The 13,720-nt window shown below is 52.2% G+C and overlaps 5 protein-coding genes across 5 annotated transcripts; 3 read left to right on the top strand and 2 right to left on the bottom strand.

The window, feature by feature from the left end:
* Positions 1 to 73: 73 nt before the first annotated feature.
* C8Q69DRAFT_202223 (50S ribosomal protein Mrp49) lies at positions 74 to 1,283 on the top strand. Its single transcript, XM_028626101.1, has 3 exons — positions 74 to 348; positions 420 to 422; positions 621 to 1,283. The coding sequence occupies exons 1-3, from the start codon at positions 310 to 312 to the stop codon at positions 1,194 to 1,196; spliced, it is 618 nt and encodes a 205-aa protein (XP_028486353.1). The 5' UTR covers positions 74 to 309; the 3' UTR covers positions 1,197 to 1,283.
* A 972-nt stretch (positions 1,284 to 2,255) lies between these two features.
* On the bottom strand, positions 2,256 to 3,419 carry C8Q69DRAFT_526504 (rhomboid family protein; the record flags this gene model as incomplete). Its single annotated transcript, XM_028633637.1, has 1 exon — positions 2,256 to 3,419. One exon carries the CDS (start codon positions 3,417 to 3,419, stop codon positions 2,256 to 2,258), a length of 1,164 nt encoding a protein of 387 aa, XP_028486352.1.
* A 2,272-nt stretch (positions 3,420 to 5,691) lies between these two features.
* On the top strand, positions 5,692 to 8,340 carry C8Q69DRAFT_202104 (quinon protein alcohol dehydrogenase-like superfamily). Its single transcript, XM_028626100.1, has 5 exons — positions 5,692 to 5,874; positions 6,020 to 6,036; positions 6,160 to 6,308; positions 6,384 to 7,994; positions 8,053 to 8,340. Exons 1-5 carry the CDS (start codon positions 5,825 to 5,827, stop codon positions 8,077 to 8,079), a joined length of 1,854 nt encoding a protein of 617 aa, XP_028486351.1. The 5' UTR covers positions 5,692 to 5,824; the 3' UTR covers positions 8,080 to 8,340.
* On the bottom strand, positions 8,321 to 9,658 carry C8Q69DRAFT_518510 (hypothetical protein; the record flags this gene model as incomplete). Its single annotated transcript, XM_028633442.1, has 2 exons — positions 8,321 to 9,071; positions 9,123 to 9,658. 2 exons carry the CDS (start codon positions 9,656 to 9,658, stop codon positions 8,687 to 8,689), a joined length of 921 nt encoding a protein of 306 aa, XP_028486350.1. The 3' UTR covers positions 8,321 to 8,686.
* A 458-nt stretch (positions 9,659 to 10,116) lies between these two features.
* Positions 10,117 to 12,312, top strand: C8Q69DRAFT_460817 (isochorismate synthase). The gene is made up of 4 exons (XM_028630196.1): positions 10,117 to 10,435; positions 10,569 to 10,717; positions 10,815 to 10,888; positions 10,963 to 12,312. Exons 1-4 carry the CDS (start codon positions 10,424 to 10,426, stop codon positions 12,291 to 12,293), a joined length of 1,566 nt encoding a protein of 521 aa, XP_028486349.1. The 5' UTR covers positions 10,117 to 10,423; the 3' UTR covers positions 12,294 to 12,312.
* The last annotated feature ends 1,408 nt before the right edge of the window (positions 12,313 to 13,720 follow it).

The following is a 13,720-nucleotide window of genomic DNA, read 5'->3' as shown; positions in this document are numbered from 1 at the left end:
GTACACTCTTTTTAAGTATTAATTGTTGTGCTTTTCAATGAAATCTTGAATTGTACCTCAGCAGCTAGAAATATACACGGTCACGTGATACTCCGCGGCCTACTCATTTCTCCGATGTATCCCAAAAATCAAAGTCCCAAGCTCGGGACGCAGCAACCGAGCCATTCGGGTCCGCTGAACGATCAAGGGACAATTATCCTTCTTCATCGTCTACGTCTTTTCTTTTTTCGCTGTTTTATAATTCTCCCTTCATCAGTTGTTTCCGTGTTCGCAGGTTGGTGCTGAGACCTGCTTTTGCATCCGCCCATCATGGTGAACCTTTTCAAGCGGATGCGGAAGTTGAGGAGTGTATGTTTCCCCTCTCCTTTCCTTGTAGCTAGGAATTTTTAAATTGTTGTACTTACTGACAAGGTTTACAGAAGGTAAATAGCTATTCAATCCCCTATATTCGTTGTGGTGGACAATCGAACCCTGGCTTCAATTGCGGAACGGAAGCGTTTTGCATGCTTGCTCGATCGATATCCGATCCCCCGTGCTGGAGCTCCATTGCAGCTTTTCGATACATAATAATAGTCCTCTCCTTATCTTCTTCGTCGTACCTAACGTCTCATTCCTTATAGATCCTTCATGTCCGCGTCGGCCCCGGTGCCGCCATCCTCCCCTCCACCAACAACGCATCAAAAGACTTCCCAGCCGTCACCCGCCTCCACCTGACCTATGCCCGCAAGCTGTACGGCGGCCACCTGGGCGCGCGCCATTTCTGGCGCAACTGCCTCCAGCGCCTCAAGTTCTATAACCCCGGCATTCCCATGAGCGTCAAGCAGACCGACGAGCAGAACGGACCCGCAGCCCTGACGATCTACTTCGCAGAGCGAGCGAGCGCCGCAGCGCTGAAACACTCCGCCCACATCAAAGACCAATACGCTCCCGCGCCGCAGCCGAATGAGAAGACAGCCATCATCGACACCAAGGATCTCGACTACAAGCAGATCTGGCAGAAGGTGCAGGAAGCGACGGGCGCGCAGGAAGTGAAGGCCACGCCGGAGGAAGAGGAAGAATTGAAGAAACTCGAGCAGATGCGAATCAAGTCGGAAGAGGACCGGGCGCGTGTTATTGGTATTCGACAAGCGAAGAAGGATCAGGAGCGTATGCTCCAGGAGGCCAGAGGAGAGGTGGAGAGGTTGAGACAGATGTGATTTTTTTTTGATCATGTTGGATTATTCGGATTCGAATTTCCCGCTGTTTCGAGTCCCCTCAATCTTTCCCCTTTTTCGCCATCCTCGCCTCTTTATCTATATCGATATCGTCTTATGGATTCGGCGCCTCCATCTCTCCATCTCGATCCGATTCCCGAATGAACGAATACCATTATGCATCATTTATGCGGGACGTTTGTTGGGGGGTTGTTGAAAGGAAGAATTCTCGCTTGGGGGAGGAACACAAGCCCTCCTACCAAATGTATTGTAGCATATTATAGCGCTGCTCCCCCGTCGCTGTTTGATTTATGGAGGGACTTTACCGTCCTCTTTTTTTATGTTTATTGGGGGAACATTGTATCTTACATAGGGTGTCATGGGTGAAATCGTCTTTTCAATTGTTTCTTTTTCACTGATATGTGTTTCACTAGAGACTCCCACTAGAAGTTTAGAAACAAGACAAAGAAGCTCCCATCCAAGGGTTTCCCGAAATTTGGTGCCCAGATACGCGGCAGCAGTTAGGTAAAAAAAAGAAGCGCCATAGAACGATAGTCTGGGGGTATAACCTATTACAAAGCGATATATACTTCACGTTATGCACACTCGTACCAAGGATATGGAAAATTTTATGAGACAGCAGAAATGTCTGGAGAGAGGTTGCACCCCCAAGAGATAAGAAAATCAGCAGAATAGATATGGAGGGGGAATCCGAACCGGGACCTGGCCTGTTGAGAATATCCTTGCATGGCCAGGATGGGTGGAATGGGAAAAGAGGTCGTACATAAGACACTGAGAACGAAGTGATTCAAAATGATATGCTAGCTGCCACTGCCAGCTGCCACTGCCGAAAGTCAAGGAATCGAGGGCACTCGGCCAGTAGTGTGCCAGAAGCAAGGACTCGAGCAGAAGACCAGCTAACCAGCCGATCAAAATGTGAACGTGGCCCTCTTGCAACATGCCAAATGTGCTATGCTTCGTCCATCGAACCGTCCCATTTTTGTTTACCGAAAAAAAACGAGGCTCGCCTTGGAACCAGTTTCAAGTCTCCAAAACTCCAGATCAGGAATGGTCAGGGGCGTAGTTAGTCTCCCCTAACATGCCCTGTCCAGAAGACACTGTAGCCGTTGCGACTGGAGATGATGTATGCGTCGGAGGACTGGAAACGCCAGATTGTGACTGAGCGCGTGCCGCAGTGGCTGCCTGCAGTCTCTGGTCAAGAGCCTTGAGAGCCAAAGCTCGTCTTCGCTCCGCCTCCTCTCGCTTGCCCATGCCTCTCGTTCCACCTCTGCCATTGTTCAGCAGACTGGGAAGACCAGCCTCGCCTCGTGCGAGCACCTGTTCATTGCTAGAAGCAATAGCCTCATCCGAAAACGGGGTGCAGACCTTCACCGACACGAGAATGTCGAAGATCTTGTCCGCGACCAGAGAAATCGCTGGCTGGACTGCGTCCGGAAAGAATCCTGCAAACGCAAAAGTCTCACTGGCATCACCCTTGATACCAAGACCACTGGTCGAGGTCCCAGAGAGATCTGGCTGGCGCTTGTAGAATCGTAGGTATGTCCAGCTAGTCAACAGTCCGACCCAGGCCAGGACGGCTGCGGTATCCGTTCCAAAAGCGACTCCGCTGATAGTGTTGAGGAGGAGGAAAAGGGACGGGAAGTGCTTGACGCGCACCTTGATGACGCCTCGGAGGATCGTAACCGTATGTTCGGGGACGAGCTGCTTGAAAGCAACCAGGAAGGCTCCTTGAAGCGCTACACCGCCGCAGATGGGGGTCCGACTTAAGCCCAGAGTATCAGCCGGAGAACAGTCTGTGGTACATTCGTCATGGGAGAAAAAGTCGTACCCTCTGAGATGATCCCCGTCGAAAGAATCCCATATAAGATACAGCAGCACCGTCACCGCGTTCGAAACCAGCGCAACGATGACGATGAACTTGCCAAACTCGCGCGAACCCCAGGCCCGCTCGAGGTATTTCCCACCATAGAAGAGAGTTGCTGCATTGAGAATGACGGTAAAGATGTTCTGCTCGACGAAAGTAGCCGTGAGGAGAGTCCAAGGATAGAAGATGAACCGTGCCGGTATAAGTGTCAGGTATGGGACACTAGGCGTCGGGGTGAGGCCGAGCTGGCGCCATCTTGCGATGTTGTACAGGAAGGAAAGGGCGAGGACACTGATTAGCAGGGTGCGCGTGGCAGGCGGGAGGTTGACTCGAAAGGCCATCTTTGCAGAGGTGTATTGCTACCCTCGCGGCTGGGAAGCGTTCTGCCGCGAGTTGTCACAGAGAGGAGGCTCAGCTTGTGCGGGAAAAGGTGGTGGATCGGATGGTGGTGATGTTTCTCTCCGCCCCAAACGGAAGCCAAACCTCTTGGGGGATGCGGCGAAGCTTGAGGTCTTGTGCTTCTCCCGCTTCAGATCTGTTTGACTGCTAGATAAGTAAGCCCATTCCGGTAAGATAACTAACTAACTTAAGAGAATGAAATGCTAGTTACTGAGAAAATCATTATTCAGATTCGCCTTGCGTAATTGGATGAACAGATGATCGTCAGTTAGTGTTGCCTAAGCACCTTCGGATGGTAAGTAGATCGGACGTTTTTATGCCAGCAACTCGGGAAAATACACATCTATCTATCTGCCCTATAACTAGCAGCAGTAAACTATAGATACAGCTATCAGATATCTTTGTCGAATTCAATACAAATGATCTATTCAAATTCTTAGATTTTGATGCAATTCTATGTCTGTACTACACGGTTCGACACCCTCTCCATCGCCCAATTGGGTTTGACACTAGAAAAAGGAGAAGCACACGAGCAGTGGGTTCAGACTCACTGCTTCGAATATAAAACAGTCGAGATATCGTGAATGGAAATAACACCGCCAATTTCTACAGTTCGCTCCTCTCAGTGAATGGATTGGGATACCTTCCAAGACATCATACGTATGCATCATGGCATTATTACACGAGCCATGTATTTGTACCACGGGAAGCAGCCGGGGGCCAGAAACTTCATAACCCTATCCAGCGGATCATGATCCACAGAAGCCAAAGTCCCGAATCTCGCACTGAGTCAAGTCTTTAATGACAGAGTTGAACGATCTCTCGACCGGTAGACTGACTGTCTAGAACCAGACGATTTACCCCAGTCCTTTTGAGTCGATGAATTTATCCCATCGAGCTTAAATTCTCCGCAGACCCAAGGGAACAGTCGTAGTTAGTGGTTTAGAGACCCAAAGATTCGCCGATGCGTCTCTGAAACAGCGTGGCCGAGTTAGTTAGCGTAGGCACAGTGCATATCTACGATCACCCCAACAGCGTGCTTTGACCGGGAGTTCAACCGCCGGTAGGAACCGTCACACCCGCATAGAAAGTGACCATGATGAGATGTATCTCTGTAGCCGTACTCCTGGAGATTATATATATATATATATATCTGCGACGATAGTGATGATCCCTCAGCTACTGGGATTGTGCGCAGGAAACGCAGAGATAGATCATCTAAGACGGCCTCAGGCATCACTGTATGAAGCGTCGATCGACCCATGGGACGATCTGCTGGGTATAATAATCCTGTATGGTTATTGCAGTATTGCAGTACGCACCGTGTACGGGCGGGCATCAGGATTGACGGCGGAGATGGAGGTCGCATGGTCACATGGTAGGTAAGGTGCGGTATGGTATGGTCACAGTGACAACCGTTGCGGCCAACTCTCCGAACTTTTAGCCCAGGAGATCCGCCACCGCGTTCTCTTCGTGATGCAGAGGAAGCCTTTTTTTTGTTTGTGCTCACAGTGTGCCGTGTTCCAACTGGCATCTATCGAAACAGGAATCAGAGTACTTCATCCATCTCATCTCCCTGCGGACTGGATGCTCGAACAGGCCAAGGCGAGAGAAGAGAACAGACAGCTCCAGGGTTCAAGGTTCTGGATGCGTGGGAGGCTTAACTAGGCAGACAAGCGCCCTGGACGATCATTTGCAAACAACCGACGGGCAAACGCTCCTTAGGTATACGCTACACGCCACAGGACCCGCCAGGTCTGGAGAATTGTTAAGTTATTGTTAGCGACTAACTACTGTTAGAGTGCTAGCCTGCCGGGAACTCTGCGCTCGCTGCTAGCGGGTCTGGCATCTCAAGCTACACCCTGGCGTCGATTTCGTTCCGTCCCGTTGTCCATCTCTTCCCTTCGAGCAGTTTTGTATCTTCGCTCTCCAGCTTCTCCCACCTCTTCGTCAGCCGCCAATAGGAGCTGCCGCGGCTTTCCCGGTCTCCTCGTCTCCCAGCTCGAGGTTCTCTCACTGCCCGTTGCATCTTTCCCGCAGCCTCCCCTGGTCGTCCCGCATTCCCTGGTCCCGCGCGCCATCTAAAAAAGCTCCTGCGAAGGAACAGAACCACTTTTCACTCACGGCGCTTCTCTCTGTGGATCGACGACTGGTCTTCCTTTCTCTCTCACTTTCTCTTCCTCCTGTCTGTCCTCTTTGCCTTCGCGAATCTCTGTGTGTGCGCACTTCTCCGCCCTCTACAGATCGGTGATCAGATCTTGAACCAGCTCCAGCCGGTCTGTCAGCTCTTTTAGCCTGGGGCATGTTGGCGACCTCTCCGTCTTAACCTGCCGTCACACATGTAACCATGGCCTCCCCTGACATTACATCGCACCATGTCAACTATCTGATATGGAGGTGAGTCTTCCCCGGTCTCTTGCGTCTCCGCGATTCGAAAAAGGAAAAGTTGTTTCCTGGATTGTGTTGCGCCATGAAACTGGTCGCAAGACCGGCACAAGTGGGATAATCACTGACTTGGTTCAATCTGTCCGGAACAAAACAGATATCTACAGGAATCAGGTTCGTCTTGAATTCTTTTTTTTTTCCCTACTCTCTCCCCGAAAGCGTCGTGTCCAGGAGTGCGCACTTGCGGAGAGATGCTTGACTGCGAATTTGTAGCCCCTCTAACTGGAGTCCTACTAGGTCATGGCGAAGCGGCGGTGATGCTCCAGCGTGCCTGGAATCCCGATCCGCAGGCGTTGCCCTTTGCGCCGTATATTAAGACGCATGCACTGGTGACGCTGGTCCAGAAGGGCCTGCAGTACCATGAAATCGAACAGTCGCTCGACCAGGCACGTCCCGAAGGCAACTGCGCTGCTGTTGCTGCTGTTTCGTGTGGAGAGCAGGATCCTAACAGAGCTCTACAGGATGGGAACCCGGTCCCTTTAACCCCCTCCAAGTACTTTTTCGGCCCAATCCCGCTCGACGCGGAGAAACTGAAGCCTGGCGTTGACCGCGGCGAGGCGGGTGATGGTCTCGGCACAGACCAAGCGCCTGCTTCGCCTGCAAGTAAGGCCGGCGTGACCAACGGCCATGCGACGGCCGAGGCAGCAGCAGGCCCGGTTACTGGCGGAAAGAAGACTCGCACAGCTACGGTCAATGGCGACGAGAGCGCCATGGACATCGACTCGAACGGAGTCGCCCACGAACGGGCAGCCAGGTCTCAGTCGCCGGCAGAGCTTGTCGTCGATGCCGACGGAGACGTGGGCATGGGCATGGGCATGGGCGTAGGGCCGGTGGGTGCGCCGTCAGAGGCCCAGGATCAGGAACCAGCCCCGGCGCCGACTTTCACCCTGACGACCGGCCAGAGCGTTGGCGTCCAGATCAGCCCCGCCAAGGCCGCCGACCTCAGCCCCGACACCGCCGTGCTGGATGTGGCTGGTGACCCGCACGTGACCCGCTGTCTGTGGCGCCCCCGTGACTCCACGGTCGTTGCGACTGCCGGCGAGGCCTTCTGCAGCCTGTGGAAGCTGTCGGGCCAGCGCGCCTCGACCCAGGAGAAGCTCGTGGAGAGTACGGGCGATAGCAGGTGTGTTTCCGCCATCGCGTGGGATCCGACCGGCCAGAAGCTGGCCGTGGCCACCTACAATGACCTGCGCGGCTCCATTACCATGTATAACGCCGACGGAGAGATAGTGGACATGCTCCCCGACGTGCCCCGAATGATCACCGGTCTGCACTGGGCAGACAATGGAGCGCACATGGTCGTCGTGGCATCCGACAGCCGCGTTTCGGAATTGGCCTTATGGGACGCTTCGGTTCGAGCGGAGGAGTTTCCACCCCCACAGGTCATCGACGGCTCCATCTACGATCTGGTCTGGTCGGGCGATAACCAGGTCTACGCTTGCGGAGATGGCTCAGCTTTTCAATGCGATGTCAACTCGAGCGTCCAACTCGCCAAGACGTTTTCCTCTGGCGGAACCGACACGGCTTGGACGTTTATTCGATGCGCCAAGACCGCAGCGTCACCCGTTGTAGTAACGGCCTCGTCCGCCTCAGCCAGTATCTGGGTTCCCGCGTATGATATTCGACTTGATGCTGCACACGACGGAGATATTACCGCCATAGAGCTGCGACCTCGCCCGTCGTCCCTGGAGATCCAGCAAAACTCCCCCATCATGCTTGCCTCGTCTTCCACGGACGATACTGTCAAACTCTGGAATGTCGATATCGAATCCAAGGAGATCAGTTGCCTTCACCGGCTATACCTGGGTCCATCTATTCCCGCTCTGATCTCCACGTTCTCCCCAGACGGCTACGCGATTGCTGCTGCCAGCAAACACAAACTCTTCATTTGGAACGCCGAGCGGGGTGGTGTCCCAATGGCGACCTGGACCGTCCCAGGTTCTGAGGACACGAAGATGGAAAATCCTGACGAGCCTGTCAACGGACAGAATGGATCTTCAGATGCAATGCCCGACAGATCTCTGTCCTGGGACACAGACGGCAAGAAACTCGCCTTTGGTTTTGGAAAGCAGGTGCGTTTACTTCTTCATGCGCGAACGGCTAGATATTATGGCTAACGTGGATATATAGATGGCGATCGTCAACTTCCAGCGCTGAGTTTCTCCCTAGACACGATACGATATCGATATGCCGTACTTGGATTTGGCGGCCCACAGAGAGCCACGTGTACAGAGAACTTAGCTTTGTTGCACTGTTTGTGCTTCGGTGGCATTAGAGGAGCAGGAGACGCGCCGGCGTCTGGGGGGATTTCTAGTGTCAAAGCCGCGGACTTGCAAGATTTTCAGGCCCTCACGGGTCTCAGCAGAGTCCTCACCGGGGACTATACGCCATCCTGCTTTTTATCGCATACTCAGTGGGTTTCGGTCAGGTCGACTTTTCTTTTTGGGATGATACCACTTTACCGGTTTTCTTTTGCGCTTGCACTTGGAGTAACACCTGGGCGGCGCCCCAGGATACGCGCTGGGTGCAAGGGAACGGGGAGCAGGATGGTATGGTGAATGGGGTATACTCTTTTTTCTTTGGCCATTTCTGAGTAGGCGTGACGTGAAACACTTGCCTTCTGGTTTTATTTTTTCCGCCTTTCCGCGGCTGGTCACCGGTTTTCAAAAATCCAAGGCGTCAGATTTCGTTTGATTCGAACCTCTTCTTAGGGAGGGCCGCTAGTTGATTGATGGTCAGGCTCTGCTTCATTTTGTCTATGGGATCAATCTGCCTGGCTCTCGCGGCCCGGTTGACTAGTGGTGGAACTATCATCTGTTGTGGATGAGTCGTTTTGTCTTTGCCGGCGTTGGTCTCTCCTCGCCTGACGTCTCCGGGCCCGGACATGAAATCCTTCCTCGATGTCTTTCCAACCTCGCATCCACGCAGTGATTCCGTCGATGAGCGTGTCGGTATCGTTTTCGTTGTCGCCAATATTATGGGCATGCTTTTTTCGCTTCCACGGACTCTTCTTGGAGCTCTTATTGCCGGCATCCTGAGCTTCCTTCGCTGCACGTTCTCTTTGCCATCGCCCGACCCAACTCTCCAGTCCACGAACTGTGCCTCTGAGGCCTTCTAGCTCGATCGTATCTTCGAGGATGTCTGAATGTCTTTGGGGTGTTAGCGGCGGGATGGAGAAGGGAAGGAAGGTGTCTGCTTACAGATTCTGGATCTCATCCTCGAGGTGGAGTATTCTTTGGGCTAGACCCTCGCATTTCTGGATGAAGAGACCGTGCAGATGGCGGGACTCCGCTCGACGCTGCTGTAGCTGGGCATTGACGGCCGTCAACTCCTTCAGCAAGGCTTCAAGCTGGCGGTGGCTGCTGTCGACAGCGGGGTCCACACCAGGGCGTGCAGCTGAGTTGTTGCTCGCTCGTGAGCCAACCGCTGGAGTGGACGGACTGGAGTGTGAGCTTCGCGGTCGATGCCGAGCAATCTCCCGCGTCAGCTCATGGCGTGGATCGAGGAGGGATTCGAGAGTGTCGAGGCAGTTTCCGATGGTGCCGGAATCATGTTCGGAGATGTCGTTGCGCTTTGCTGCCAACAGAGCTAGTCTGTTGAGACGGTCGCCAAGTGTCTTTTCCCGGCTGTCTTGACCGGATAGTTGATGGCGGTTCTCGGATGGATCAAGGTCGATAGCAGAATCCGCAAAGGATGGCGTAAGACGATGCCGGCGGTGGTCGAGTGAGGATCCCATCGCAGCTAGCCCTCTGGACCTGTATGCAGTATTGTAAGAAACGCAGCAGCGGATGTGGCCGCAGCAGCACAGCCTGTCTTGGTCTTCTATGTAGTTATGTGTGCTCTACTACAGAATCAAATAATTTTCCCTCCCTTAGCTCGATCTGTTCGTCTGTTCGTCGTCCCAAGAAGCCGGTGCAGAGCTAGCGATCACGCGGTGTGGATGATCGGCTCTGTTGGACGAACCAGCCGAGGTAGTGATAGCTAGCAGAAGGCGGAAGTAATAATAATAATAATCACCTTCTCACCGCATCGTTGCTGCACAGTGCAGAGTGACTTGGGAATGGTTCGTTGAGTTAGTTACTTGTTCTTCTGCCGATTCACTAAGTAGTAATTATTATTACCACGCTAGACTGTTTATGGATCTGTTCAAGGAGTCACGCCGTGATGAGGATGACAAGAGAATAATAACAATAATCATAATCATCTGGAGTAACGTAACAAGGATCAAGGCAATTGACATCTAACAACCTTTTATTTATTCTCCTCTGCAGTATCTATCCTCTCTCTCTCTCTCTCTCTCTCTCTCTTTTCCAGCTGTCCTGATAGAGGCTGTCACCATTAAGAGTACTTCTCCAACGCTCCGGGAACCCCGCCGCCGAAAATAATTGATTCCCGCCCGCCTTTTCCTCCGAGCCCATCTTACCCCATCCTTTCAACTCGATTTGAGGAGGGAAACGCCTTGCAGCGATCCTGTCGCTGATACAGCCCGCGCACAGCAGCCATGACACCGCCGGTACGTACAGGTCTTTGCAATCTCAATTTCGCTTCGTCTCTCTCCCCGTTGCGTCTTCCAAACCCCGCAGCGGGCGCGCTCTTTGGCTGACTGTGTGCCCTGTGACTAATTTGTGTCGGTGATTTCGAGACAGGCCACAGTACAACCCTCGTTGGAGATTGCGCGCGATGTTGTTGCGCGGTCGAGAGGCGCCAAGTTCCCTCCCAATCTCCTTCCTCTCTCTGCGTCCATTCCGGCGGACCTGTTGACTCCGACGTTGGCGTATTTGAAGATTGCTGCGAAGTGAGTAGTGGTAAACTGGCGTTCTATGGGCAGATCTCGCTGCTTGGGCCCCTTTCGCGAATAGTATGCTGATTGGAGGATGCGTGGCGGGTTACAGGTCGAAATTGTCCTTCCTCTACGAGAGCGCGGCGACGACGGAGACGATTGGGAGATACAGTTTCGTGGGAGCAGGTTGGTGCCGCACTGTCCAGGATTCTTTGTTGACTATTCCCGGACACAAGCTGATATACGATTGTCGGGAAAAGACCCCAGGAAAGTGTTAAAGACCGGTCCCGGTCATGGCCCTGAGTGCGATCCGCTGCCACTCCTCGAGGAGGAGCTGGATCAGTTCCGCGTTGCAACGGTACCAGGACTTATCCTGCCTCCCTTGAACGGAGGAGCGATTGGCTACGTGGGATATGACTGCGTCAGATATTTCGAACCCAAGACGGCCCGGCCGCTCAAGGATGTCCTCGGTGTCCCGGAGTCGTTTTTCATGCTATTTGACACTATCATCGCGTTCGACCACTTCTTCCAGGTTGTCAAGGTCATCACCTACGTCCCCATCCCCGCGGATGATTCAGAACTGGAAGCTTCGTATCGCAAGGGCCAGGAAGTCATACAAAAGACTATTGATGTGCTGCTGCGACCAGACACCCCGCTGCCTCCGCAGCCGCCGATCAAACCCAACCAGGAGTATACGTCGAACATCGGAAGGGAAGGCTACGAGAAACATGTGACGAGTCTGAAGGAACACATCGTCGTGGGCGATATCTTCCAGGCAGTGCCATCGCAGCGTCTCGCACGCCCGACGACCTTGCATCCATTTAACCTATTCCGCCACCTGCGCACGGTCAATCCGTCGCCCTACTTGTTCTACATCGACTGCGAAGACTTCCAGCTGGTGGGAGCCAGTCCCGAGCTTCTGGCGAAGGAGGAGAATGGACGGATCATCTCCCACCCGATTGCGGGCACGGTGAAGCGTGGTAAGACTCCGGAGGAGGATGCTGCGCTGGCGGAGGAGCTGCGCGGCAGTCTCAAGGACCGCGCCGAGCACGTTATGCTCGTCGACCTGGCGCGCAACGACGTCAACCGGGTGTGCGACCCCATGACTACGCAGGTGGACCGATTGATGGTGGTCGAGAAGTTCTCTCACGTCCAGCATCTGGTCTCTCAAGTATCCGGTGTGCTCCGTCCCGGCCAGACTCGCTTCGACGCCTTCCGCTCCATCTTTCCTGCAGGCACCGTGTCGGGTGCGCCGAAAGTGCGCGCCATGCAGCTCATCGCCGAGCTGGAGGGCGAGAAACGAGGCGTGTATGCTGGCGCCGTCGGTTACTTCGGTTTCAACCGTGCCAGCGTGGACGGGTCGACGGAACTGCCGGGCGCGATGGACACGTGCATTGCGCTGCGGACGATGCTGCTCAAGGACGGGGTCGCATACCTGCAAGCGGGCGGTGGTATCGTGTTCGACTCGGACCCGTATGACGAGTATGTCGAAACGCTGAACAAGCTGGGGGCCAACATCGCGTGTATCAAGGGTGCGGAGGAGAAGTATCTCCTGCTAGAGCGGGAGGCCGCGGCATCCGAGCAGAGATGAAAAAAAAAAAAAAAAAAAACGAATTCAGCATATAAATTAGAATGTTACGATGACCGGAAGAAATGGTGCATTAATTTATTTTCGAGGACGGAGGCGTCTGATTTTGCGAGGCTTCTTATCTAAAAGCTGTGCTTTTCTTTTTTCCCTTCTGCATTCCGGTGTGGATTCTGGTCCTGCATCGTGACCATATCATATCTCATTTACTCTAGTTACCTCATTACCTCATGAGACTTTTCCATAGGACATATGCATGACTTTAGTATATACTATGAGTATGAGTCGAGCCAATGATTGTATGGTAAAGTAAGGTCTTGATCTAGAGTCTGATAGGGAATAGGCCCGGCATCGTGCATATAGTATGTACTGTGAGGTCATAAATAATAGAATGAATGAACCGTCAAGTTACGACAAATTGAGAGTGTTAACTCATATGAGAAACTAGTTAACTATTATTATTGGAAGAATAATACTATTGAATAAAAGTTAACCGGGGGACAAAATAATAAATTTATTTTACAGCATAGCACGCAACACTGACTCTCTCTCTCTCTCTCTCTCTACTGTGATCTTCTACTCCATAAGTAGAGTTACTTAAGAGAAGATCGACCAGATGGTTGTTCAACAGCTCAGGAGTTGTCCAGAGTTTCTAGAAGCGCCAAGCTAAGTAGTAACTAACTAACTAACTAAAGAATGTAAAACTGTGACGCCGTCCAAGGAAAAGTGATAATCAAGACAAGAAAACGACGATGACGTTGTTTGGTAGCGAACTTCGAGTAATTAATGTGTTTTGCTTTGATTGTCCTATCCAACTGGTTATGGTAATTGGAAAAAAATAATAATACACTCTCCTCTAGCGTCTGGGCTATCTAGGCATCTCTTTTTACACAAGACGGACGAAAGCGAGGTGTGGCTGAGTGAAGAATTATGGTTTCCTATTAGTTAAGTTAACTAATTAACTAAAGTAAGTAGTTAATGATAGGATAAATTAGTAACTTAGAGTATTCTGTAAAAGCATCAGTTGAGTTGTTCTGTTCTTGTTCTCTTGTTCCCTTCAGGCCCCAGGGTGACGAACGAACATCCTTCTTCTACCGGCACTCCGGATGAGTTGAGTTGGCAGGATTTGAGAAAAAGGAGAGGATTCTAGAACGGGCTGCAGGAACAGGAAAAAATAACAAGAATAAGTGAATTATCTTCGGAGAGAAATCAGAATAAGAATCAGAATAAATCTCCTTGCCATCGTCATTGTCGCCATCCGTGCCTAAATAACTAATTGAATAACCAATAATCCGTAAGCAAAGCCACTCGAGTTCGTCACCTCCCAAAACGACCTTCCATCGCCCAACCTCCGCATTCCTCCCTCATCAGCTCAACTAACTAACTAACTAACTAGCCACCCCTTGTCCCTTTCCCTCTCTCTCTCTCTCTCT

Source organism: Paecilomyces variotii (assembly GCF_004022145.1).
Source record: "Paecilomyces variotii strain CBS 101075 chromosome Unknown C8Q69scaffold_3, whole genome shotgun sequence".
In the NCBI taxonomy this organism is placed as follows: Eukaryota; Fungi; Ascomycota; class Eurotiomycetes; order Eurotiales; family Thermoascaceae; genus Paecilomyces; species Paecilomyces variotii.
The sequence above is the reverse complement of the archived record's forward strand: the minus strand, read 5'-3'. Positions and strand labels throughout refer to the sequence as shown.